The sequence below is a fragment of the Lipophrys pholis genome (assembly GCF_963383615.2).
Source record: "Lipophrys pholis genome assembly, chromosome: 19".
NCBI classification, from domain to species: domain Eukaryota; kingdom Metazoa; phylum Chordata; class Actinopteri; order Blenniiformes; family Blenniidae; genus Lipophrys; species Lipophrys pholis.
Genome location: NC_137647.1, coordinates 6,972,322 through 6,999,904, shown reverse-complemented (window position 1 = coordinate 6,999,904; position 27,583 = coordinate 6,972,322). Strand labels below are relative to the sequence as shown.

The following is a 27,583-nucleotide window of genomic DNA, read 5'->3' as shown; positions in this document are numbered from 1 at the left end:
GCGGGTCAGTTTCTGCCCAGTTAAATGCTATTCATCCCCGAGCAAAGTTAAACACCACTTTTAAGTATGCTTAACATAAATTCTTTTAATTGCCAACATTTTTTAAGCAACAGTAACTCATATTTTTAACTAAGTCCTCGAGGAAGCCACAACATTACTATCAGTGATTAATGCCGTTTCCATTAAGAGTGTAAGCAGGACGGATCAGAATGGATCTCCTATGCATCGTCCATCCAAACTTCAGCTCAACGCACCAAAAAGGTGTTTCAGTAAAAAAACAGACGATGTGAAACGGTTGCCTAATGTCTTGTTTTTCTGGTTTTGGAGTGGAGCGGTGCCCTTTTTTTTTTTTTTGCACTTCCTGCAACAATTAACTTGAACACAAACAGAAATCGCCTCTGGATAGAAACTTTTCCACCAGAAGCACAGAAACAAAACGGCGTCATTGTTCGCGGTTGGGCAGAAGCGACCAGCTGTCGTAAAGCTGCTTGTTCTGCTGTCACAAGATGTGACTTTTTTATTGCCCGGTTTGGAGGCTAAAACAACCACTCAATGTTATCCTCTGTGTTAATTAAATCAAACTAAAGTGACGTAAGGCTTTTTGTCACACACAGTTCTCGTATTATGGTCATTTAATCGCAACTCCCACTTATGGGGAAGTATTATAAACTTTAGTTTAGACTTTAGTGAGTTGTATTAAAAGAAATCGTTCAAAACAATGTTAAATATTCCATTAAATTGACTTATCTGTTATTAAGTTGAATTTGAAACAGCCTAGATGTTAGGTACTTAAATTATCGTTTCTGAAGGAAATCTGGTTCCAGTGAATTGACGCTTATTTATTTATTTATATTTTGTTCGTTAACAAAATTAAATAACATACAAAATAAAAAATTTCCCAAGAATGAGTTGTAATCTGCCCCTTTTGTAACAAACAGTCTTATTGTAAATTGATTAACAAAAAAACAAAATGACTGCAGAAGGATTCACAACAAACACAGTTTGAAGTAATCAACCTTTGACACATTGCAGCAGATATAATACGGCCTGATGTTACAAACCCTATATTAAAAACATAAAACAGTGACGGGAAATTGATAAGCTGGCATAAACTGTGATAAAGATTTTTATTTGGCCACAAGTCAGTTTGTTCTTTGGCAAAACGAGAAGAAACCACCAAAGCGAGTCGAACACTCTTGTTAGGGACGGAGTGACTACAGCCCAATTATTGACTGAGATTTTCATTGAAACATTTGTAAACAGACAACAGTTGCTCCCCTGTAATATTTCTGTTGCTCGGGGACTGTTTACTGTAGTGTTCGACTAAAACTGCTGTAAACGCCAATAACCACAGATGTCACCAAATCAAGACGCCATTCCTAATCGGTACAACTTTAACGATCCCCTCTAGATTTATCCTAAAGTAGGTAGAATGTGATGTACTTCATCAATCATTTAGTTTATGTGGCTTCAGCATTAAAACGTTCTTGTTATCTCGCAAAAGTAAATCCTTGAAATGACACAGAAACGCAGTGAGGTGAACGTCTGAATTCGTTGCATTCTGAGCACAAATCATGCTTGCATGTTGCATCCTGTAAAAAAAAAAAATCAGATTTGCCGTGAGCGTTCCCCTCGTCGGTAAGGCTAACTCTGCCTTCCGACGCTCAATCATCCACCTGCGGAATCGAGAAGAAAACACACTTGTTCAGTGGCGAGGGCTGCAAAGTTTTCTTTTCATTGTGAGACGGTGAAGTGTCAATATGAGCAGGACACAATAGATCAAAGCAGCGAAGCCTCGGCTCCTTTCATTACCATTATTATGTCTGTTCCAAGCTGCTCAGGTAGTACACCCAGTCTTTTGACGGCGCTGCTCTCCGGCGTGTTTACCAGCCGTTATGTGTGTGTGTGTGTGCGTTGCGTGTAGATGCGTGGGTGGGTGTGCCGCGCATGTGTGAATTAGAAAAAGCAGGTTTTGAGTGTGCAATTGTGGAAGAGCGCATATTTGTTAACACGTGTTTGTGTGTGCATGCTGCTCCTGCAGTGTCTCTGACTCAAAGGGCATTCACTGCAAAACCCACACAGAAGTGTTTGCACATGTCAGCGATCACACGGTGGTGAACACACAGAGAGCCTCGGTGCACACATGTGCAGTGCATCCGTGCCCACACACGCATGCACACACACACACACACACACACACACACACACACACACACACACACACTGGCATGCATACAAATACAGAGAGACTTTAATAAATCTGTGCCTAATAGGACTGGGTGTGGAAGGTTCCACCTACACAGTATTTTCAGAGCAGAGAATAAAGGCACCGCGCATTGCTCCTGTCTGTATGTGTGCGTACACGCCTCTGTTATTAATTGGAAAGCTGCATTTGGTATTGATTCAAAACACACCGTGTGCGTGCATCTGTGCGTGTGTGTGTGTGCGTGTGCCTGTACGCACGCGCTGATGGACTGTGGTTTTAATGTACTGATTTAGATGCAGGGGAAACTCGGCAAGCACAGCATGTCTGTTAGATTCCCACAGGACTAATACAGAAACACACATCCAGGCCCTTCCCCCCCCCGCGTGTGTCCGTATACAGAAAGCACCCTTTCCCCTACACACATGGTTAGTTTTATCAGGGTAATGGCAGTGCAGTGCACTCAGTAATGGGCCAGGAGGGGTGGGCTGAGATGGGGTGGGGGGAGATCCTCAGCAAAAACATGAAACCCTTTCCAGCTCTTAGGAGGTTGTGATTGTGGGGGGGAAGCAGTAATGGTTCAAAGGTTCAAAGTTTACACACATGAGGGAGGAACACTCGACAATGTTGAATTGTGAGCTGTTTTGCGCGGACTCGGTCCAGCCTCCAGTGAGGGAACTGGTTTTAATGGCGACTGGTGTGACGTTCCGCGTGCTCTGAGTGAAGCGCATGCATCACTGAGCCTGCGTCTGCCACAGCTTAGCAATCAGTCCATCTGTGACCTCAGAGCTGCATATGCATCACTCATTACGTTCCAAACTCCCACGGGGAAAGTGTGAACTTTTATGTTCTCCCTTTCCTCCATTTTGTTTGATTTAAATGAAAGTCTGCTGTGCATGTCACACGCTTCAATAAATGTTTACCTGGTTCTTCTGTTTGGGGGTAAACACGGAGAGTAAATGGTTAATCTTATACGTCTTTACATTTTACATTAAGTGTTTTTCCTCTCCCCCGTAACTCCAGCTGACCCGAGTGGGAATTGTTTTGAGTATAGTTTTACTTTCTATTTGACTTTTGTCCTTTATGTGTAAAGAGCGATCAGATAAACATGCATTAAGTGACCCTGCATAATCAGACATCTAATAAAGAAGACAAAGAAACACTTACAAGTCTGGGATTTTTATAAAGAGATGTACTTTGGTTCAGAACTTTTTTCCAGAGTCCGAAATATTTAACTTTTCTTGTATTTTGTTGTTTTTATTCAGACATTTAGACTGAAATTTATAAATTTTTGCAATCTTTCTTAGCTATTAAGTCTGTGGCATTAAAAAGCTAAATCATGTCAATGATCTTGTAAAGTTGACTTATGGATGGTTTTCCAAACTTTATAAGGCCATTACCTCATACTTATGCTGTAAATTGACCACCACACAAAAGAAAATCCTAAGTAATTGCCAAGTATCCCGTAATGATGGATGATTTGTATGATTGTTTTTCTGATAGCGTATCAACTCCCCAAAACTATGTATGGATATTTGATTGGATGGAGTAAAGTTTTTCTATTAATAAAATCTGAAATTGTTTGGTTTTCAGCCACAGAGACTCGTACCGAGAGCGCAGCTTTGCTTGAGTCTAAAAAACTTCTTCTTTTGGCAGAAATAGCTGTAGATAACTATCCAGCATGCCACCTAGTGGCTAAAGGTGGAAGCACTTTTCTTTTCCTTGGTAAAGCACCAAATTTGGCGCAGTTGGATGTTTTGAGAAAAAGTGATTCTACACAAATATATACAACATATGGTGGTATTTCGTTCTTTGGGTTTGATTTTGAGGTATGACTTGAGTATAAAATTGTGAGTTTGCTTGTGCGGTGATATGCATCGGACAGCCTGATAGTTGCTGTGTTGGATAATCGGTGCTTCGGCGACATGCTCTTACCCGGTTGCTCTCCTGTTGTGACGATTGTGGGTTTTCGGTGGCGGTTGCATTAACTGTCCATTTCTTGGAGTACAGTCAGTCTATTGTCTGTCTTGCTGAAATGGAGTGCATCGCTGCTCAGTAATAATGTGATTACAACAGACTTCTTCAGCACAGAAACATCAGCGTTATCGATTCGGCTCCCCACACCCAAAAACACACGCAGGACAGCCCGACATCATCCACAGTATAAAAATTGATTGTCCTGTATGATTGTGGTGGTTATGAGGGGGACTGACAACTCCTTCCTTGCTTCTTCTCTCCCAGGCGATGCCTTCTCGGCAGGCTCCAGCCCCTTCCTGTCAGGTTACCCAGGCCCCTCCCCCCTGACCTCCGACCCCACGTACAGATCGGCCAATCCCAGCAGTCTGCAGATGGCTCAGCTATGGGCTTCGCACGCCCATGAAGGTAAATTTTCATTTTTTTTTTTTTTTGGTTCTTTTTCTGTCTTGGTGCATAATTCAACGACACAAAGTGGCATCGTGTTTTCATGGCATTTCTCACAGTCCACTCTGTCAATACCCAGGAGGCTTGTTCCTCTTCTGTTTCTCATTGCTTACACCACTGGGATCCTGTTCCATTTTTGTCTCCCGGCTGGTAGCTCCGCTCCCGGCTCTGTCCTAAATGCGACTTGCTTCCTCCCTCCTCGGCCGGTCCCTTCTTTCCACCCGTCATCTCTTACTGTAATCTATCTCCCTCTGTCTCGTTCTTTTTTCGAGCTTCCATCGCAATACGTCTCACAGCCTCTCGTGTCCCAATTTTCTGAAACGCCTCCGACCGTTTGAGCTCTGGGACATAGTTTTAGACACTTGAAGTGTCCTTCACTTGGATCCGTCCTGTCCTTTATGTCTCTGTGCTTTTCTGGAGGCCTGTTCAGGAAGTGATTGAATCTTTCGTTCGCTCTTCAATCCCTGATGTCCTTTTGTGACACCTTATCAAATCTCAGTCGAGGAGAAGGTCAGATAGGAGTGATCCAGGCCCACAGTGCATTTCAGAAAGGTAAAAGGAGAAGGACAAATGGATTTCATCTGACATTCGTTTTTGAAACAGATTGCATCGCCTGTGTTGAAGCAACTCCATCTACTTTCCAAACACGGCAAATGGGATCATGTGCGATTATTTGTTTAGTTTTTTTTCCCCGGGATTGTGTCAACAGAGTACTCTCCAAAGTTGAAGGACTGTGAACGGGTGCAGCAGAGACACATGCTTGAACCTTTGATTGTCGGTCAGAGTCTCACCAGTAGTTTAATGTTGCTCCTCGATGAGATTGAGAACAATAACTCGCCATAGGGCAGATTTTTTTTTTCTTCAACCTCCTTTTTATTGACCCCAGCTAAAACCTGTATTGGTCTTATCCACCCGGCACAGATAGCTACCGTCTGACTCTGCTTTAAGACTAGATCAAGGCCTGGTTTGTTTGGCGTGAACTCTGTGCTTATTTACATTGATCTTATCGGAATTGCAAACAAAATACTTTCAATACAAAGTTAGAAAATGCTAGTGTACATGAACTTACATGTTTTAACACGTGGTTACAAGTATGTTTGGGTTGCAATGATGGAAATGTGCAGATTTTGAAGATTTATTACATTTTCAAGAAGATGCAAATATGCCTAGTTGTGATTGGATATTGTGGAGTTGTACATCTTGAACAAGTTAAAAGGGGCCACACAACAAAGTAAAACTCTGCACACAAAAAAAATACAGTTGAGGGTTATTGTCTTTTCAGCTGCTCCCTTTTACAGAGATTGCCAACAGAAAAGTCTTGCACTGCAGGCTCGGCCAGCTTTTACACCGGCTTCCCTTCATTCATGCTGCATTTGGAATTCGGAGCCTCACTCGGGGTCAAGACTTAACATAATGCAGCAGGGAGAGCAAACGGTTTTAAACAAATGACATTGAATATTAGATCAGTCCTATTTATGGCTACTTCAGAGACCACATGTTATGGAAGTGTGTCGGGATGTGTTGAAAAATGGTTGTTTGACAACAAGTCTTCACCATTATGACCGTGGAGAGAGTGATTATAGCATGCATACAGAAAGTCGTATTGATATAGATATATATATATATATATATATATATATACACACCTGAAAAATACACTGTTGCACAAACAGTTTTTCAGATTTATGTGTCAAACTAATTTTTGTGACTGAAATAAACAGCTCATGCCTGACTTTACGTTCAGCCAGAGGAGGAGGATGAGACATCATGGATGGATGGATGGATGGGAGGCTAAACCGCCATCGCAGAGTAAAGACGCCTTCGACTTGACTTGCTCTGATATAAGGAGAATCCTTCATAGCCTCAGAGAGATTCCCAATACCTGGTGGCTGGCTTTAATAGGAGCTAAAGTTACTAAAAGCTGGAAATGTTTCCGGTGCAGCAGCAAGGAGACAGACTTTAGATGTGGCTGGGATGCACCGTGTCTGCGGAGGACCCCCCCCCCCCTATCAAAGCTGTAAGAGATCAAGGTTAGCCCTGGTTTAAAAGGAAGCTTTGCGAGAAACCCATCCTGCATGGTTTCACTCTCAACCCGCCGTTCCTCTTATAGTTCTGTCCCCCACCGCCTTACTCTACTCTAACTGCTGACACCCCCGCCTCCCGCCTCCTGCTTTCCTCAGCTTCTCCCATTTCTCCTCGCTCAGACGGGGAAGGAGACGCGTCTTTACTTCAGCTCCGCTGCCCGGCACTCTGTGCAGGAACGGCAGCGGCGTCTTTAATACGTCTTGGAATGGCTGGAGTGTGGGAACAGGGAATGTCTCGCCCCTTTCAGATTGCCCATCTTGCTCTCTCTCTCTCTCTCTCTTTCTCTCTCTCTTTTTTCTTTCACTTGCTTCTTAACGTGGTGACAGCAGCCAACATAAGAGTCACAGCCAGCTCGGTCCCGACACAGAAAACCAGTCGCAGGGCTTTGTCTATATTAAGATCTGGTCTCTGAGAGCAGCAGCTGGCCGTCAGGCAGACTCTTGCCTAACACCCCTTCCTGACCTGCGAACATAATAGTCAGGTGACATCACCTAAACTGTACCTATATTATGAAGTAATATGTTAGCTTCAGTCTGTTAAAACTGACACAACAATTTGATCATTGATGTAGTGGAGTAACAGAATTAATCTAATAGTATTTTTGATTGATAATAATTTTAAAAAAAAAACCCACCAACTTTGAGTAAGGTGCGTTTTTTTTTTTTTAATCATCCATCCCATTGCTTCACCCAGGTTATCTAGACGGATATAGGGATGACGCCAACCCCACCTGACAATGACAATGAGTCTGGACCGGTCACCAGTTGGTAACAAGATTAACGCAAAGACACATTCACACCTATGCAGGATTTAGGGATTCCAATTAACCTAACAAGCATGCAATTGGATTGTGGCATTAAACTTCAGCACCCATGCAGAGCAGAGACCAACTTGCACAAGGGAAACATGCAAACTCCACACAGAAAAAAACAGGAACCAGTAATCATTTTGCTGTCATGGAAAGTTGTTCATTATTGTGATTATAATGTAGATTTGGGCTGAAAATTGGAAATACAGGCATCGGACATTCATTGAATTTTGATTCTGCATCCAAGTTTTTTTACTTTTGCATAAAATCCAGGTTGAAATGAAATAGCTTCTTTTGTTTTCTGGGTATACGCTAGAAAAATGTCCATGTGTGGCTTGTGTGGGTCATTAATAGATTAAAAAATAAAACAACTAAGAGTTATCCAGCCGGGGTTCTGGAGCTGATTCCAGCTGACTGTGGATGATTGTGGGACTCTGTGGATGGTCCATTACTGGACAAACAAAGAGAGACAGTCACACACACTCACATTCACACTTATGGGCAGTCCTAGTGTTACTAATTAACCTCAAGTACATGTTTTTGGACCGACATCAGAGTATTCAGAGAAAACCCCGGCACAAGGGCATTATGCAAACCTGCAACAGAAAAGCCCAATGCTTTAAAAATGCTTTAATTTGTCAACATATACAGTAGTACTGGGATTTCTGTTTTCTGCATTTAATCCAAAGAGCATTACCAGGTTAAAGATGCCAAATTGTTGACGCATCAGTAGTGACGTTTAACCACCGACCCTCCAGTCTCGGGAACGCTCAGAGATCCAGGAAGATTCTTTCATGTCATGTCAAACTGCACGTGGCCAGAGTGAAGTCTCAACTGGAAGTTGTCCAAGTTAAATCTCGCAGTTCTGACCTCAATGGGGCGGGTCTTTTAGACCTTCCAGAATTACTGGGACGGCTGTTACACAGGACGACCGTATAGAATTCTGCTATATGCGGATAAGCAAACGACACTTCCATACAGAAACTGTGGAGTACAAAAGCGACGCCTGTAGCCAGCTGTATTTGTGACCTCGTGTCTCTCATAAACAGGTCACTGAGTGTAAACGTTGAACCTGGTCTTTTCACCTTGCAGGAATTCACTAGACTACAGTAATATGCAGAATGATGCAACGACTTGAAATGCTGCCTCGCTGGGTCTCGCTCATCACTTTTCAGCAATGCGGTTGGATGTCAGGCTGCAACTTACTATTCAATCAAACTTTTGCGCCATTAAATGTGAAAAATAAGTGGTGCAGAGTCCAAAGTGACATCTTCATGCTTCTGTCGTGTTTGAAGTTTCTGTGTTGATTCATCGTGTTGACAAAAGCGTCACATGTACTCAACTACGTAATTGAAGCATTGTATTATTTAATGCATTTTTACGATAATGTGTTCTCTGTGTGTCTCCAGGTTACCCCCCTCTCCCGAGCAGCCTGTACTCCAGCCCTTTCCTGTCCCTGGGCCACCTGGAGCCGCCCTCGCTCTCCCAGCACCCCCTCTACGACTCACATAAAGGTCCGTCGCTGTCACCAGCACCATTCATAGAGGCAGGGGGGGGCTCAATTTAGTATACGTATTCTTTCGGTAGCAGTGGGTTTTGTGTTACGCCTTTACTGTATAATGAGGAGGTCTGCAGTCAGTCCTGGAGCTGGGCCAAAGAATCAGCTGACATGAGACCAGTTGTAGATCTGATTCTTTTTCTTGCTGCATAATATTTGGCTCCTTCAGGGAGACGCTGCTGCAGATTTAGTGTAGGTTGGTGTCATTGTTCCATTCTGTTGGCAAGTGGAAGCATAAATATTTATTATGTTCACCTCGGCCGGTGGGCTTCAGAGCGCTGTTATGTTCATCATCTGTTTTATCAGCCTGTGTTCATGAGCTCTTTGTGATTTCATGCTTGTGCTTGTTGTTTGTTTTAGAGGGATATTACCTACCGTCCTCGCTCAACCAGTCGCCTCTCCACCCACCGTCTGCTCCACCCAGCTCCACGCCCCCTCAGAGGACGTCCCGGGACGGCGGCAGGGACCGGTCCTACCGGGTGGAGAGGGAGAGGGAGAGGGAGAGGGAGAGGGAGAGGGACAAGGAGCGGGAGCGTTCACGAGAGGAGCAGCGTCCGCACAGCGTGGTGGACCTGACGCAGGACGGGAGGAACGAGGAGGACCGCCGAGCGAGCCGGGACCGCGAGCGGGAGAAAGAAAAAGAGCGGGAAGCAGACAGAGACAGAGATGCTTGGTCCTTCCATCCTCACCAGCAAAAGTCACACTCCACATTGGACCCCAGATTCAGATTGTCATCCCCACAACCCTCTTTCCCTCCCGGTGGGGGCAGGTTTCTCGGACCAGAATCGGACAGGGGGGTTCGGGATGAGGAAGGCAGCTCTCGACCCCACCACAACACGAACTCGAATAACTCAAACTCTCACTCAGACAGGCAGAGGAGGAACGACTCCGTTGCCACGTCAGCTGGCACACACGTCTCCTACGGCCTTCCTCCTCCCCCCCTCCATCCCTCCGCCGCCGCTCCGCCACACCTCTCTGCAGCCAGAGAGCCCACCAGAGAGCAGCGGGTCAGCGCGCCCACGTACGTGCCTTCTGTGGAGGTTTACGACGAGCGGGCAGGGCCCATCCAGATCGCCTCACAAGCCCGTGACAAACACGGCGACAAACACAGAGACCGAGAACGCGAACGAGACCGGGAACATGACAGAGACATAGACCGAGACCGGGAGAGGGAGAGGGAGAGCTACAGGTTTCATGAGAGCTACAGGTTTCATGAGAAAAACCTCATGGAGCATCCTCGGCTCTCTCAATCTGGCGATTTAAGCAATCAAAGAGAGGAGGGTTCTGTCATCTGTTCCAATGGCTCCATTGGTAAACGAGGCCAGGACGCCTCTTTCTCCTCCAGTCAATCAAGGTTCAGCCCGGAAAGCAGGGACGTCCCCAAACACTCGGTAAGACTGGGCCTGGAGCGGACAGGGGCGGAGCCTAAGTGGAATACCATCAGCCCGTTGGCTAATTATGCCACAAGTCACATGGCCGCATTGGCGGCTCAACACGGACACGCTCTCTCCTCTCCCCACAGCCAGCCGACGCACACGCAAATGTCCCCTCACGCATCCCACCGCCCGAACAGTGGCTCACAGTCCTCCCACAGCCACTCCCCCCAGACACACCCCTCCCAACATGGCCGTGCGGCTGAGGATGGGGGCCAGAGACGGTATCTAGATCCATCAGCGCTTTACCGACCAGGGGGTTCGCTGGTGGGAGGGTCCAGCGGTGGGGATCGCTGTGGGGCAGCAGGTTCGGACTCCACAGAGGTTTCGGCCATGCAGAGCCTCATTAAATACAGTGGAAACTTTGCAGCAGAAAGTCCCGGATCCTCCAAGCACATCGCAGACAACCGGGGACCCTTCGGAGGACTAGGTTGCATTGGGACGGACGCTCAGAGGGAGAGAGAGAAAGACAGAGAGCGGGAGAGAGACAGAGAGAGAAACGGGGAGAGAGACAGAGAGAGAAACGGGGAGAGAGACAGAGAGAGAAACGGGGAGAGGGACAGGGAGAGGGTATCCGTTGGATCCAGTGGATCGGGGCCGTTGAGGGTCCCTCCTCAGCTGAAGCGGGAGCAGGAGCGGCCGGACAGCGCACGTTCGTTCGGCCGGGAGGGAGAAGGCGAGGTGCGTCACCCTCCCGTCGGGATCGCTGTAGCTGTGGCCCGGCAGAGAGACAGCGGGACCACGAGTAAACAGACGAGTGGATCTTCGGACACGCAGAGACCCCTGCTGCAAACGGCTATCAAAGGTAAAAAACTCATCTAGTGTTTAAAGTTGCTGTTTTAGTTTCGACTGAATCACTCTGGGTTTCTGGCAAATGAGTGATTGAAGTAACAATATGAATATTTTGGGTTGTGGATTGTTGGTTCAGACTATGGAACATTTTTAAGAAGCAGATCATGTTTGGGAAAAACCCTGGTAAACCTTTTCGGGGAATTTCAAGGAGGGTGCCATGGTGAATCGTGAACACCGGCTCCTGACAGCGAAAACCCCTGGTTTGATTCCCGAGCTTTCAGTATTTGCATCTTCTGTCTGTAACTTCTCTCCAGTTGTCCAGAAATGTGCAGTTAGTTGATGGCTTTAAATAGTTTTGCAGTTTATGCGAGTGTATGAAAGACATGGTCTTTGTGGTGTGATAACTTGGTGATCTGTTAAGAATGTTTCCTCCATTCTGCTCAAATGACGGGATAGAATGTGAGGTCTGAGGCTGCTTATCTTCTGACTAAATACTTGCTTATCTCATGTGAATCCTCAGATGCCCAATAATTTTTTATAATTAAAAGTTTTGCTTCAGATTCAGACCCCTAATTTACCTCTTAGGCTGTGTTTTGGATCGTTTCGTTAAAAAAAAAAAAACAGTGAAGGACGGTTGAGAGACACTTTAGTTTGTATTGTGTCATGCATCATTTCATGAGTTAATCTCAAAGTAAGATTTACTTTGTAATCAAGTATACTTTAATAATACTTGAAGGAGTCTCGTGCTAACAGCCACTGATGTGATCACACGAGTCTTTTTATATTTGATAGCTTCTGGCAAGTGAAATGAAGTGTACTCACCATTTGTGAAACTTTGTCCAAATGTTATTTCTGCTTTCAACTCTTGACTGTGACTTTTCTCAGAATTGTACTGAAGGGACTGTAGATCCCCTCAGTTAAATGAACCAAGAGCAAGTGATTCCTCATTTTGGTTTTCATGAATAATGGACGATTCATTTTCTTTCGCATCAAAGTCATATTTCCTCCTTCCTTGTTTGACTTTGAGGCGTTCATGCACATAACGTGATTTGAATGGTTGAAGCTTCTTTTTTTTTTTTTTCCCTCCTCCTGCAAATTGCTAATTATGTGGCAGGGTGTATTTTGTTGAAAGGCTTCTTTTTGGCGACTCTCTGCGCCACATAGCAATTCCTGCCAGAGCGCGCTCTATTCTTGGACGTCAAGGTCATTGAGCTACAGTGCTCCAGCTCCGTCTCTCTGTCTTTCCCCTTGTTTCTGTTTCTTTCTCAGCTCTATGTGTCATTGAGCTCGTTCTGTTCTCCCACAGTGGAGCCTCTCTCTCTCTCTCTCTCTCTCTCTCTCTCTCTCTCTCTCTCTCTCTCTCTCTCTCTCGCTCTCTGTGTCTCTTGCTCTTTTCATTTACTTGAATGTCTCTCTTCTTCCCAACCCCTTCATTCCTTTCTGAGTGGGCCTTTGTGGAGGCACTCCCTCCTTGTCCCACCTCAGGTCCCCTGCTCTTTCTCCACTCTTTTCTTCGGTGTCACCCCCCCCCCACCTCCTCCCCACCTCCACCCCCTCTGCATTAAACATGTCATTACAGAGTGCAGCTAAAAGCTACAAACAAGCCTTGAATTACAATAAGACCATGGGTGCGTTGCTAAGCAATGGATCAGTCCTCACAGTGACTGTGGCTGTATGTATATGAGGGATTGTGTGTATTTACGAGCTGCCGTGGATGTTTATGTGTTTGTGTGTGCATGCACGTGTGTCTCCTGATGAGGGAGGCTTTATTCATTTCCTTGCTGAAGCAGAGTGATCTGTCTAATAGTGCCCCCCCCCCCCCCCCCACCCCCCCCACCCCCCCCTCCTACACACACACACACACACACACGCACACGCGCGCGCTAAGAGAGGCTCTAAATAAACTGCAGAAGATTTACTCTGGAGGCACAAATAGATGCATGAATGAAGAGATGGATGGATGCATGGGTGGAGGGATAGAAAGGGCGGTCTAACGATAAGGGAGAAGGATGTCGATCGATAGCGTGATAGACAGGAAGAGAGAGGCATGTCAGGACGTGAAGAGAGCGAGGGATGGAAGGAGCACCAGTGATGAGGAGCAGGGGAGAAAAGGGGGGCGTGCAACACTAATCGTTGGTTTTTCTGATGCAGAGAGGATAGCATGTGGGACAGGCTCCCTGTAACCTTGGTAACAGTCTGGAAACCTTTCCTGCAGAGCATGTCAGGGATTGTTAAAGTCTCTTGTCCCTTTACAGGCGCCACACACACACACACACATATATATACACGCACTCACGCACGCACACACATGCATGTACTCAAACAGAGCCGAAGTGAAAGGTTCAGCACACTTGTATAAAACCCTTCTGCAGCTCGGGGACCTTCAGTCAGCGCTGATGAGATGGAATAGGGTTAACGGGAGAGAGTACGAGGAGGAGATCCTCATGTTTATTCTAGATTGCCCGGCTGAGTGCTGCTGCCCTTCCCGTTTTTTTTCTCCCTACTTACTCTCCAGCTCTGTTTAGCCGCAGGTCCTCTGGGTTAACCCTTTATTGGGCCAATGATTACAATTCTTCACATTACTCCCAAACTAATAATAAGTTAACAGCCACAGCGGCCTTGGAGCTAGACGTTGAGGCGGGGGCAGCTTGGGTAGAGTAACACGAATGAATGGACATGGTAATTCTATTTTACACTTCTCATAATCACTCTGTGACTGTCGTATGTGGCCCCTTTCCTTTGGCTAAACATCTCTGACTTGCTTTCGATATGGAAAATATTGATTTGTTTTTGCAAGATATCTAATCATGTGAACTGTTTTGATAAAACAACAAAAATGGATCTCCGTAAGACTAGGAAGCCTGGATTACGTTTGATTTCATGGCTGTATAATGGTGAATAAATGTGCACAGAATGATAACGGTTGATGTCAGTTAATGCAAGAAAAATAACTGTTTAGAAACGCATAGAAAATGTAGGTCAAGCTGTGAAAAAAGTGTGATTTTGGCCAAGTTTATACATCAAAACTAAATAAATGGCCTAAAACTGGTCATTTCTACAAACGTGAAGAAAATATCTTTAAAATAAAACCATACGCTATTCCAATAAGTGCTCTACGACGGGTTAAGGCTCTGAGTGTGTGTGTGTGTACATACAGTAGTAACCAACATGCAGTGCTCACACTCCTCCTGTGGCACTGTACTAATAATTGATAAGAGCTGACAGTCGGACTGAGAGCTGTCACTCCATTCGTACGTGTTTGTACAGTGTGTGCACACACTCGTCCTGTTGAGGCCGAAGCGCAACGTTGTATTTTTAGCTCCTCTTCTCGTTTTGACATACTGCGCCGTGTCATCATTATATAGCTGGTGTCACCTTGTGTTCTCGCCATCTCTCCTCTGACATTTTCCTCCCACTACACACATTGTTTCCTCTCATCGCTCCAGTCTTAATTCTTTCATAGCTCATATTCTTGTTTTTGATACAGAAAGGATTGGGCTTGAAACACCCCGTAGAAACCGCAGTGATGCAACCACTAAACCTTCTCATCTAATCTTTACCCACTTTTTCCCCTTTTTGCCTGAACCTGTTGTAGATGAGGAGCGAGGGGAGGATCACCGCGCTCGTCACCATGATGACAGACTACTGGCTGGCCGGCTGGAACGTGAGCAGGAGAAAGTACTCAGGTGAGAGATTGTAGGTGGTTTTCTTTCTCCCCTTTCTCACTTTGTGCCAAATGATTACAGCAGGGTTTCCCCACAGAAAGTGAAAGTTAAAAGTGTTACATTTCTGTGAAATATACGTGGCGACTTCTGGAGTCCTGCATGAATCATAAAAAATCAAAAAAACTTCCACATTGGTTTTCAATTTCAATGGAAGGTTTTGAGTTTCCTCTGTTCATTCGACTCTATGATGGAGGAAAAGCCCTTATTTAAACTGCATTTTGAAAAAAATGTCCTAATAGTTTATGTTTCTACCAGCTGCACCGAAGTGACTATATTACGAACTATGAATAAAAATACATTGTCCTTTTTGGATAGGCTCAGCAGGTGGCAACTCAAACCTTGTGGCATGCTGGACTGTCAGCACCCTGGAAAAAACCCTAAATTAACAACTCAAGCTCGGATCATGGGGTTGGAATTCAGCTGCGGTTAAAAACAAACAAAACAAAAAAAAAAGGGTCTAATTGTGTTTTGTTTTTTACCCCCCCTCCAGAGAATCCAAGGAGCTTGCAGAGTTTACTCGGATGCACCCATCCTCAATGTCTGGCGGCCACACGCCCAGTATGATGACACCCAGTCTCATGACTCCCAACCTCATGGTCACAGGCGGGGCGGCCCTGGCAGGGGCGGGCCGGTGGCCTCCTGACCCTTCAACCCTGACGTCCCATCCCTGGATGCCCCGGCCTGGAGCTCCCCCGGTCTGGCTGCCCAGCTCGCCATACAGTACGTGCTCTCGGTGGAAGACCCTGCAGAAAATGAACCTGCTCTTCACATGAGTGGTGGCTTGTGTGCCTCACAGCACAGTCGGACGTGGAGGTGTCACAACACGCAACAAATTAGCAGCACAGGAGCGTAAACCCGGGGCTTTACCCGTCCTATCTAAAAGTGTGTTCATCTCACACTCATCAGTTATTTGACCTGGTGCTAATTGATTGAATCTAAATGAGTTAAACATTTGACACATAGCATGCATGCAAAATTCTGCATGCATATGCGCAACCTTCTGATTGGTGCAGCACAAAGTGTGTGGGGGGGCGTTGTCCAGTCTGACGAGTTGTTCGTCCTGCGCTGCCGCCACCGGGGGGGTGGGGTGGAGGGGGGGTTTAAGTGCCGCAGACATTCCTGATCTTTGCAGGACATTCCAGGCTTGCTTCTCCAAACGCTCACTGTCCAGAAATACCAGTGCCAAGACACACACTTGCATACTTACACAAGCTTACACATAACATCTGCAAACACGGGACACAGAGACACATGCACACACAGCTCCCTGGGGGCCATCAGTGTCTAGACACTCGGGGCAAGAAAACAAAATCCTCTCCAAAAACATCAGAAATCATGTGCATCCGCATGAAACTCCATTTTGCGTGTTAGTGTGTTCGACATAAAGATCAGATGAAAAATAAGATTGGGAGTACGTTGGGCTTAATGTAGTTGATAAAACTTTCCTGTTTCATTCCATGTTCTCTTTTTTTTTTTTTTTTTTTTTTGGAGTATTTTCCTCACCCCTGTTTCCATTTCTTTCTCCCTTTACATCTACTCTCACTCGTCGTTCAGGCCTGGGTCCCTCATCACTCCACCAGACGCTCCCTCCAGGCTACCCGCCCTCCCTGCCAGGCTCCATGCCCCCTCCCTACCAGTTCGCCAGGGACCCGCAGTCTGGACAGCTAATCGTCATTCCTACTGAACACCTGCCACATTACGGTAGGAAAGCTGTTGTCTGGGTGTGTTTACATAGAGAATCTAAAGTATGCTTGTACATTTATTTATTTTTTTTCCCAGTGTCATCTGCATTTGTTACATTTCAGCTGAAATGAGCAATTACCACCTTGCTTTGAGACAGATGTTGAAACTAGTAGTTACTGTAAACAAATGAGAGAACTGACAGCCGACATATGTCTTTGTGGACTGTGTGCGACTGTTGGTGCAGCAAACCGGCAAAAACAAAAAGAAGAGAATGTTGATATGCATCTGAAACATGTTTATTCTCTATAATATGAAGCAGTATTTCCAAACCAGACGTACTCAGAAGAAAAGCATTTTTATGAATGTGTATTTTTGTAAGTTAGGTTTTTTAGTCTTGTTTTAATACATTTTTATTATGTGTGATTACTGGCTTTAAAGAACTCATTAAAAAAAACTGTCCATCTTCAAAGCTAATAGTGAGGTCCATTACAGCCAATGTATACAACATTTTTGTGTTGGCTCAGTGAGAAAATTATAAACGGCAGCACTCTGAAGTCTCAAAAAAGCTTTTATAGTTCAACAGTGCAGTGAGAAAAGATGCTCAGCTGTCTACAATAAGATAATCCCTGACAATGTGTCCAAGTCTGCACCGAGTTATATCTATGTCAAGATCTCTTATAACACTATTAAAAGCTCTCCATCCATTGGCCTGGGAATTATTTAGCTTTCGGCTTAATAGTTTTCTCATTCTTGTCTTATTTAGTGACTGAATTTTTCAGATTAAAAAGGAATTTCAATAATATTTGTAGGGGAAGTGTTTGTGCCAAAGATAATGAATAGATTAAAAGTCATATAAAGGTTAAAAAAAAAAACCCTAGCACGCATGAAAAGAAAATTCTGACTCAAATCAGTTAGAGAATTTATGAGAAAATCGTACGTTACATCATCATCCAACTGTGTGTTTGTTTTAATTGTGTGAGTTCATAATTTTGTGAAGTGAAGCAAAGTTCTGTGAAAGAACTTTTTTTTATTTATTTTTTTATATTTGACAGTATGAAGACTGCTCCACAAGTCCAGTTTGAATTGATTTCTATTTCCTTTCTTCCTCATGCCCCACTTCTGTCATGCTGCAGGAGGCGATGTACTGGAGCGTGGAGCCCCAATGTGGTCGGGTGTGTACGGTACAGGCAGCTCTCTGCAGCACGCAGCCCAGCTGCAGCTCCTCTCCCAGCAGCAGATGCTCCGGCAGCAGGAGCTGCTCATGATCCAGCAGCACACTGTGCAGGTCCTGGAGCTACAGAGGAATGCCCAGCTAGTGGTGAGTCGGTTTTTTTTTTTGTGTGTGGCACGTACACAAGCACCGTATCTGAATAAGTATGCACATCTATTTATTGTGCATTTCCACCTGCATGGTCACACAAATACTTTTTGTCTGAAGATATGAAGCACCTTCAATCAGCAGTCACATCCTGCAGCTGTAAAAGAGTGGAGGAAGTCTAAACAATGCTAATATTTTTACCCCCAAAGTAAAGTGTGTCATGTCCTACACACTCTGTGCACACATCTGCCAGAAATATCTCCGCTGCTGTGTTTTCAGGAGCGCTTGAAGGCCAGCGAGCACCGGCCTGAGATTGAAGACAAAGCAGACAAGCGGAACAGCGACCCAAAACCCAGACCCTCCTCACTATCCTCCCCGTCTCCCTCGCCGGTTCTGCACCCTCGCAAACCTCCCCCTCCCTCCCGCTCGCCGACCCCATCCACGTCCTCCCTCACCCCGCTGCCTCCCCTCCCCTCCCCCGTGACCGCCCTCAAATCGGAGGAAGGTGGACGGCGAGTGCTGTCTCACCCTCCGAAGCCCCTGCCTCACCCAGCTTCCCCTCGCTCAGCCTCTCCTCCCCCATCCTCACCGCGGCGGCCTAAACAGGAGGTGCCGGAGGAGGTGGACGTGGCACGCAGGGAGCAGAGGGAGGGCCAGAAGCCGTCCTCTGCACCCTTTCAAGGCATCTACTCTGGTGAGTTGGAAGGCACAAAAAAACGTAGTTTGGTTTTTTTCAAATACATTTTTTATGTCTGAGACTTTCACTGATTCTGTAACTCTTACTTTTACAACAGATCTACCTCCAGGTTACCCATACCAGTCCATCACTGCCCCGTTCGGCTCATCGTTCCCCCCTTACCATCTACCAACAGCAGAGAACAGAGACGCTGTCCCACCCCTTCGCCCCTGCTCTCCCACCCCAGCTGCTCCTCTGCCCTCGGCTCACCTTCATTCAAGGCTTCTGGATGCAGATATCAAGCCACAGAAACTGGACCCTTCGAAGACTGAATCGTTCCTCAAACAGGAGCCTGATGTGGAGCAGCCTCGGCATGATATGACACCAGAGCCGACCGGGCCTCTTCGGCACGGCTGCAGCTCCCTGAAATCTGACCAAGATCGAGGTAGAGAGAACGAAGCACCCAAGAAACAACCGCTACCTCTGCTTGTAACCAGCCCCCGGCCACCACAAGACGAACGACTGGAAGACCGGGAAGAGGAGAAAGACGGAGGACAAATCAAAGTGGAAGTGTCATCTTACTCATGTCAGGCAGCCTATTCCCTTCCTCCTGCACTCACTGAAGCCGAGCCTAAACGCGAGGTCAACAAAGATCTGGACCGATCGCGATATCCACCGTGCCTCGCTGCAGACTTGCACAGCCAGGAGCTGTCTCAGATCTGTGCTCCACTCGAGCAAACGGCCACTGTCGTGTGTGAGCAATCACAGCCAGACACTCCAGTCGGCTCACACACTCCCGTCCAGAAAGAAAGTGTCCCTGAACTCACCGTCTGTCCTCCTGCTCCAAACTCCCCTCTCTCACTTGTGATCAACGTGGAGGATCCCATGGCGGGCATGCTCGCCCTGCTGACAGCCAGTGAGATGGCCCAGGCTCGTCCTGCCACCCCGCCGGCGCCCACACTCACGCCAGAGATAGAAAACTCTCCTCTGGGTGTAGACTGCAGCAGCACGGGGCCTCTGGAGATGGTGGCACTGGAAGGCATGGCCCTGCTCAGCCAAATGGCCCAGCAAGAATTAGAGCACATGTGCCAGGAGCAAGGTCAGTAATCTGATCAGCTTTGCTCTTATTCACAAATCTCCCTTAAAATTCATTATATTTTAATAGTTATTCTTCTCCCGCAGATCTGACACTGGATGGGCTGGACTGCCTTCTTGAAGCAAGCCGACAAATCCTGTTGGAGGCCATCGAGAAACAGTCTCACATCGATCTGCCAAGAATGCTGGACCCCAACAAGAAATACAGCTGGAGGCAGAGGAAAGAGGAGCCAGTAAGCCCGAGACTCAAATATCAAAATGTGTCTGTTTGTGAAATGCTACTCCCGAATTCTCACTTTTTTTCCCCTCCCTGTTACTTGTGCCTGTGCTCGGCAGCTGTACAGTAAAATGTCTGTGGACGTGTTGGATGCAGTGGAAGTGGAGTATCGTGTTCGCCTGGCCGAGCTGCAGAAGACCTACAAGGAAAAGCAGCGAGAGATGGGCAAGCTGCAGAGACGGAGGGACAAACGGTTAGTGTTGTTTAAAACATCTCTCAGGCTTGCTGCAGGAGCCACCATGGAGTTTATTCAAAGGGCTGCTACACCGATGGAAACTTTTGAATGTTCTCACTGTGCATGCTTGGGTTTCCTCCCACAGTCCAGAAAGGTACATTTGAGTCTTAATGGGCTGGTCAAATGGTTTAAAATTGGAATGCGAGTGTGTCTGTCTCCACATTTATCCAGGTCAGATGAAGCTTCTCCAACATGGATATACCTAACTTGCAACACATCTATAATGGTTTTATTTTACACCAGTGAGCGGCTGCAGCAGGAGGATGAGAGGCGAAGTCTGACCAGACGGGGCAGAGGGCGACCTAGGAAAAGAAAACATTTGACCACTCCTCCCAAACTGGACAGCAGGCCTGGAAAGTGAGTGAGCCGCTCCGACTCTACGCGACTGTTTAGTTTAGCTTAGTTTAATTTCACAGACTCACACTGCAACTATATCCTCGTCTGACAGGGTGGGTAGGACAGTGCAATACTCTGAGGACTCTGAAGCTGGGGAAGGACAGAGAAAGCGATTTCGGGTCTCCAGAGAGGAAGAGGAGACCGAGGTGAAGAAGAAGAAAAAGAAGAAGAGCTGGTCTGAACAGGAGCCGTCCACTAGTCATGCTCTGGAGGTAGGCTACTTGGACGTGCATGCTTGGGTCGAAGCAGCGACTGCTCTGGATAACCCCATTCTGGTGGCGTTCTCAGGTGCTGAAAGGGAAGCGCAGCCACATGTGCGAGCAGGAGCAGTTGGCGTCGGACCTGGACAGGGCGCTCTCCCTCTCGCAGCTCGGCTCACTCGCTGCGTCTCGAAAACTCTCCTCCAGTGCAAAGTTGGAGAAGTTGAAGAGCAAGTCCAGCGACGGCCGGATGAAAGAGCGAGGCGTCCACTCCTCCGCTAAAGGAGGAAAACACAAGATGGCTGCAAAGGCTTCGGCTCCAGACGCTGTCCGGAAGGCGAAAGGTCAGAAGAAGGCCGCTGTGTTTTCTTCTATGAGATCAGAGCTCAGCAGCTGCTCCAACAGTGAGTACCTGGAAACAACTCTTCACTTTCTATGTCCGATGTGCTCAAGTAGGATATAACGGAGACGCGTTGTGTTTTACCGACGGCAGACTGGCATACCTTTACCTCAATTACATCTGTCACACATCAGTGACATCACACAACTTCACTGATGCTTTTCGCACACACACGAGAAGCCTCAGTAGACAAGATCCACTCATCTGGTGACAAAATATGATAAACGTGCTGCTTGACTTAAAACAAAAAAAACTAAACAATGCTGCTTCTTGACACACCAACACATTAAGTCACAATAATGTGCAGCCAGCGCCAGCTGGTGTGCCACGTAGAGAACAATGGACGCCTGTGTTGCAACTTGCATCATCTGCCGGTGGCATGTACTGCCCTCGACTCAAATCCCCTCACCCGGTTTTTTTAGGAGCCACATGTCATGATTGTAACCGCCAACGAAAGCCACGAGAAGAAAGTGATCATTTATAAAGTGGACCTCCAGTAAAAATATTCAAGTTACAACTTTTTTTTTTTTTTTTTATGCCTGGGGCAAATTCCACTACACAGACATAGTAAGAAAGATATGATCACAGTGTGCCAAGGATTCGGAGCTGCTCATGCATGACTTGTACTACTGGAGCGTGGTGCTCCATGTGTTCTGTTAACCAGAAGTTATGACACATTAAAACACTCGTTTGGACTGGGTGACATCTTTTGTTTTAATTTACTCCATATTTTGCTCCAATGATATAGTTTTCCAATTAAAAGGCTCCTAACTTATACAAATAGTGTAAACATCAATTTATTGAAAATAAAACCAGTGCAGCACATGAAGGTGCCCTTAAAAATAAGTTTGAAGTGTTGTATTTAATGCTCCTGGCATTTAGTTGCTAATTAAATAAGAGCAAGAGCGATATGAATGAAAATTTAAGTGACGGTTCAGTGTGCAGATCAAGAGCTCTCAAGTATGCCAACTGGGACTTGTAATCATACGAATTTAGGTTGTTTGTATTTGCATTTAAAGGCGGTTTCAAACAAACTCCGAAGACTTCAAGCATCTAACATGAAAAAGTTTTTTTGCTTTGCTGTTTTAGGGGAAATCCTTTTATAAAAAACCCCAGATCTGAAATACTATGGAAGATGCGTGCTTACAACTTAGCACACTCATTATTAAGCGTAATCTACATAAGAATATGAAACGTATCCAAAGCAGCAAGATTGGTCAAAGGAGGAGTATGAACTGATGAAGCCACTTGGATTAGGAGAGAAATGTCTTTCAAGACAGATGATGGAGTCCAGTTGATTCAACAGCTTTGAGAGGCCGGTATATACATACAGTGTCATTTTGTTTGCCTCAGATAAAAGATGGGCATGACAATGTGGTCTTAGACTTAGGGAGTCTGTGATAATCATCTGACACTTTGAAATTCCCCAACCTGTCTCTGAGAAACTAATACAGTTATAAGAGCACTAAAATGAGCCTTTATTCATCCGACCTGTTTGTAAAGTAATGCATATTCTAAGAAAGTGTTATTACTGGAAAAAGCCATATCCACAGGATGTTCTTGTAGATGGTGATGACTTCTACATATGAAGTCGATCGTGTTTCTTCATGTCAAACTGCCGCATTTCTCCCATCGGTTGGAGCATCGGTGCAGCAGCAGAGTGGTCAGATTAACCGGCTCAGAGGCACTGAGCGTTTAAGGAACATTAATTCAGGCTGACTTTCCAGATCCATGTGAAGCAGTGAATTCAGGGTGGGGGTCAAAGCAGAAATCCTCTTTGTGTCTGACTCTTTGTTGTCGCCCTCGTGACCTCATGAATCATTAACCGCACTTTCTCCACACCAGACTCTGATTCAGAGGAGCACAATTCTGCACGAGGGGGCTGGCCCCCTCTCTCAGGGACGCACCCCCACGGAGACCCGACCAGGAAGAGGCGGTCCGCGACGTCGCCGACATCTCTGCTGTCGAGCCAGAAATCTCAGAAGAAGAAACACAAGCACTTATCGCTGCTGCTGGAGGAGGCGGGCCTCAGCTCCTCCGACGACTCCTTCGACCAAGGTTACTGAGCAAATCTTACCGCTCCTCACCCGTTCGCTGTAGAGTCGGTCAGTGCTGTGTCTTTAGAGCCTTGACAGCTTGTGTTTTTGTTATTTTTGGGTGCTTTTTGCTAAGGCAGCTGTTTTCAGACTGTGATTTAGCTTGACGATCTCTACCTCTATTGCTGCTGGCTTTTTCAGCCACTTTGCCATTTTTCTTAAAGAGTTCACCTATTTTCATGGTGGGGTTTTTTTTGTTTTGTTTTTTTACATTGCCTGGATTGCAGACTGTTTTTGTAGCATTTGTACACAGAAACATTGTATCAACTGTGAGAATTTTGTCCCACAAAGTACTGTATTGCAGTTTTGAAGCTTTATTAAAGGTGTTGACTTGATTGCTAAAGAACGCAAAGCACTGTGGTCCTTGTGTCTGCTTCATCTGTCTGTCCGTCTCCGTCAGTCTGTCCAGCTGCCACTGCACTTCACACATCCTTTAGAGTGCTCTCTTCGTCAAATATCCCTTTAGTTCTCCCTGCAAAGGTTGGAAAATGTTCAGCTCACCTTTCAGTTTTGGAAAACTTGGATGACTTTGTTCACACAGAAGTTAATCTGATTGGACTTTGTTTTTTTTCTGCTCAAAAATCATATAATGTGCAATACTAGTTGGGTGTTTTCTAATTTTCTGAGCTGTCTTTTTTGCCTTGGACTGAATGTTTCTGGATGATGTGGCCTGGTGTTCCATGTTTTGGGGGAACTAAACGCTCCTTGAGCGAAAGGATGTTGGGGATATTTGGACAATAGAGCTCCTCCTGTGTGTCTACTAAACCTTCAAATAACCCTTCTCCCTTTACGTTGCTCTCTCAGACACCTTGCTCTGTCCTCTCACCTTTGACCTCCTCCTCCTCCTCCTCCTCCCCTGCCCCCCTCCCCCTTCCTACCCATGATGCTTTGAGTGTCTCTCAGCCTGTTCCATGTGCTTGTGCTGCTGCTGCTACTGCGACATTACAGAAGCTTGGTGAGGACTAGCGCAGCCTCAAGCCCACACTACCTCGCTGTGGCTAAAGCTTTGCTTAAGCTAGACTGTGCTCAGGCCAGGCTACGCTACGGCTAGGCTGCGCTCTGGCCGCTGCGCTGCCCCGCCCTGCCCTGCCTGAGGCCACACCCCTGTCACCTGCTCTGTAAGTAGGAAGTGCCCCTCCCTCTTTTTTTTTAAATTTTTTTATTTCTTCAATATATTGACCACTAACATGGATTTTGCTGAATTTGAACTACATACAAAGGGCATTAACATTGATTTTTTTGTTTTGTTTTATTCATTTTTATTCTCACAAATTGAAGCTTTTATTTTTTTTTTATGACGGTCGTCATTGTTACTTCCACTCGACCCAGCTCCACCTCTCCTGACAGCTTGAAAAAGTTTAAAGGAGGACTTTTAGGTGCATAAATGGGGAACAGAGGATGTAACTATGATTACTCGAATCACCTTGAAGCATTTCTAGCTCACATGGGGCCTCACAGGGCTGTCCTCTCAGTGCCTGCCTGTTGTCTGTCTGCTACGGTTAACACACAGTGGATACACAGTACAACCCTGCATTTAGGTACTAAACTTAGTGGTTGGTGCAAGTTTTAAACAGTACTTTATTCTTGTCTGGAGCCACAAAAAAGAACGTCTTCTTCTGAATAAGCACATAAATGAAACCATTGTTTTGGTATAGAAGTTACACAACATCCTCTAAAAGTCTGGCCTTGCTGACATTAAAAATGCAGCAAAATTAAGTTTACACAAAGTATTGTATTTGAATTGTTTTTGTAAGTTGAGCAGCTATTGTACTGTGTATCTACTCTCAATGTTAACACTCTAACCCCTGAGGAGTCGCTCCTCCTGTTCATCTGTTGCCATGGACCTAACTGCTAACTGTCAGCAACACGCAGCTAACCAGCAGTTTGCTTATGTGTGTGAGCGTAAGAATGTGTGTGTTTGTGACAGAGTGAGTTAGTGTATCTTGACCTTCGTGTGCACTCTGGTGAAGGATGAACATCAGTTTTTGCCTCTTTCTGTTACTTTCAGGTTTGTTGGAACTATAATAGGTATTCGAGTCACAGTTTCAGCTCTTAATCTCAGGAGAGTGTGTGTGTGTGAGCGTGTGTTTGTGTGTGTGTCTTTGCCAGGCTCACGTGCATGTGTATGGTAAATCTCAAGGATCCCTGCTTTGCTAATAAAGCTTTACAGTGTACAGGCAAAGCTGCAGCGGTCTATACATCTTGCTTCATGGTTGTTTCTGACCGGATAAGGCGGATACTTGTGTAAATGATTTCTCTAAGATCCAGGCTTTTTTTGTTTTTTTGAATTCATCTTCTCAGTGGTGCACTCTCTCTGCTTGACCTTTGCCCCCAAGCCTCGTGCTGCAAACACATTTGTCACTGAGCTGAAAATGTTTTCTCTGATTCAGAAACCTCAGAGGAGGAGGATGACGATGAAGAGGAGGAGGAGTCTGACTCGGACGAAGGTGACTGTGAGGAGAGCGGCCTGGGTCTGTTAGCGAGGTTTGCCGCCAGCGCGCTCCCCGTCAGTTCGACCCCTCAGAGTCTCCTCCAGGATGGCAAACACTCCAGCAGGCAAAGCACTCTGGGTAAAATGAACACTCGTGAGCTGAGCAGATTTTCTGCAGTAACCGAACAACAAAAACTTGAGAGAATGTGTAAATCTGCTGTAGTATTTTGTTTAGAAGCTCACAGAAAATCCATAGTCAGATTCTATTTTTGCCCATTTGCTGGGTTCCCCTGATGGCGTGTCAGACTAATTGTGGTTGAAAAGGTTCAAAGCCTGCTGAGTATTTGTACAGAGAGAGAGAAAGATCACTTTGTACTTCTCTTTTATCTGTTTTACCAGGTATGTCAGAGTGCGAGTGGTCGGACTCAGGCTCGGACTTGAGGCTTAGGAAGTTCCCTTCCCTGCTGCATGGAAAACGCTCGGCCCCAGAGCTTCCTCTTTTGCCCCCTGCCTCCCGTCGCATCGACCAGTCGAGCCCCACTAAGCGCGATGAAGTCCTGCCGGCCAAACGGAAACCACTGCCCAAACCCCGGCCGTCGCCTCGGTCGCCACGGAGATTCAGCTTTGACCTGGCCACCGGCTCCGGGTTCGGCGGCTTCAGCGAGGACGAGGGGTGGAACCGCAGACGCAGCGAGAGAATCTTCCTCCACGACGCGACGGCCTCAGCCAATCAGATGTCCGTGTCCACCTCTACTTCCTCCAGCCAGAGCTCGTCCTCGTCCTCCTCATCCTCCGGGTCGGCCCCGCCCCTCACCCCGAAACCCACCTCCAGACCCAAACCCACTCCGTCCAGCAGAGAGGGGAAAGATGTGGTGAAAGTATGTCAACATTTTTATTTATTTTTTAATCCCCCTGTCATTCAACACTCTTGTCCATTACCTTGCAACCTTTTGTCTCTCATGACATATTCGTGTGTGTCAGAGTGCCAGCAGGGTCTCACACTGCTTCAGTCACTGCAGCACTTCCCTGCTGTCTGTGTCGTGTTGCTGACAAGAAAGGACAACTGCAGGCAGCCTGGCAGCTTCCCACCCTTGTGTGTGTGTGTGTGTGTGTGTGTGTGTGTGTGTGTGTGTGTGTGTGTGTGTGTGTGTGTGTGTGTGTGTGTGTGTGTGTGTGTGTGTGTGTGTGTGTGTGTGTGTGTGTGTGTGTGTGTGTGTGTGTGTGTGTGTGTGTGTGTGTGTGTGTGTGTGTGTGTGTGTGTGTGTGTGTGTGTTTGCAAAAGATGGAATCCTGTCCAGCAGTGCTTTACAGCTGTCATTTATTGATATGCATGCTCGTAACCCTGTGTGCTCTGACTTTCGCAAAACAGAAAAAGAAGTCGAAGGACTCTCCTCTGCCTGTGAGCCCGTCCGCTCTGTGCAGTCCAATCGCAGACCTCCCTGCACCCCTGAGCCTCAGCCCGGCACGCAAGAGCCAACCAAAAGCCAAGGCCAAACCAAGAGAGGTCAGTCAGATGATGAATCGGCTGGCAAAGTCATTATGAATGTCAACTTAATTATCCTGTCCTGAGCAAGACAAAAGGACCATGTTGTCCCTATTATTCTGAAATCTTCCAATACATTTTACTGCCAACAAAGCTGCCCAAACATGCTTACGCACATACTGTAAGTCTAAAGAAATGAACTGTGAGCTTGTGTTGTAATTAACAGTTTTGTTTTGTTACTGAGGAGAAGAAAAAAAAAAAAAGAAGT

At 46.2% G+C, this 27,583-nt stretch overlaps 1 protein-coding gene across 2 annotated transcripts in view; it reads left to right on the top strand.

Annotated features, from left to right (window-relative positions):
- Positions 1-27,583, top strand: part of tnrc18 (trinucleotide repeat containing 18) — a 47,905-nt gene that overhangs the window by 9,583 nt on the left and 10,739 nt on the right. For both annotated transcript variants that reach the window (XM_080488915.1, XM_080488914.1), the window contains exons 2-19: positions 4,445-4,585; positions 8,927-9,031; positions 9,436-11,313; positions 14,896-14,986; positions 15,516-15,745; positions 16,580-16,726; positions 17,842-18,026; positions 18,306-18,720; positions 18,821-19,801; positions 19,885-20,030; positions 20,134-20,267; positions 20,553-20,666; positions 20,758-20,917; positions 20,994-21,309; positions 23,151-23,363; positions 25,792-25,971; positions 26,232-26,710; positions 27,202-27,336. In XM_080488915.1, the coding sequence (XP_080345041.1) occupies positions 4,445-4,585; positions 8,927-9,031; positions 9,436-11,313; positions 14,896-14,986; positions 15,516-15,745; positions 16,580-16,726; positions 17,842-18,026; positions 18,306-18,720; positions 18,821-19,801; positions 19,885-20,030; positions 20,134-20,267; positions 20,553-20,666; positions 20,758-20,917; positions 20,994-21,309; positions 23,151-23,363; positions 25,792-25,971; positions 26,232-26,710; positions 27,202-27,336 (6,050 nt within the window). The remainder of the gene's footprint in view (positions 1-4,444; positions 4,586-8,926; positions 9,032-9,435; positions 11,314-14,895; positions 14,987-15,515; positions 15,746-16,579; positions 16,727-17,841; positions 18,027-18,305; positions 18,721-18,820; positions 19,802-19,884; positions 20,031-20,133; positions 20,268-20,552; positions 20,667-20,757; positions 20,918-20,993; positions 21,310-23,150; positions 23,364-25,791; positions 25,972-26,231; positions 26,711-27,201; positions 27,337-27,583) is intronic.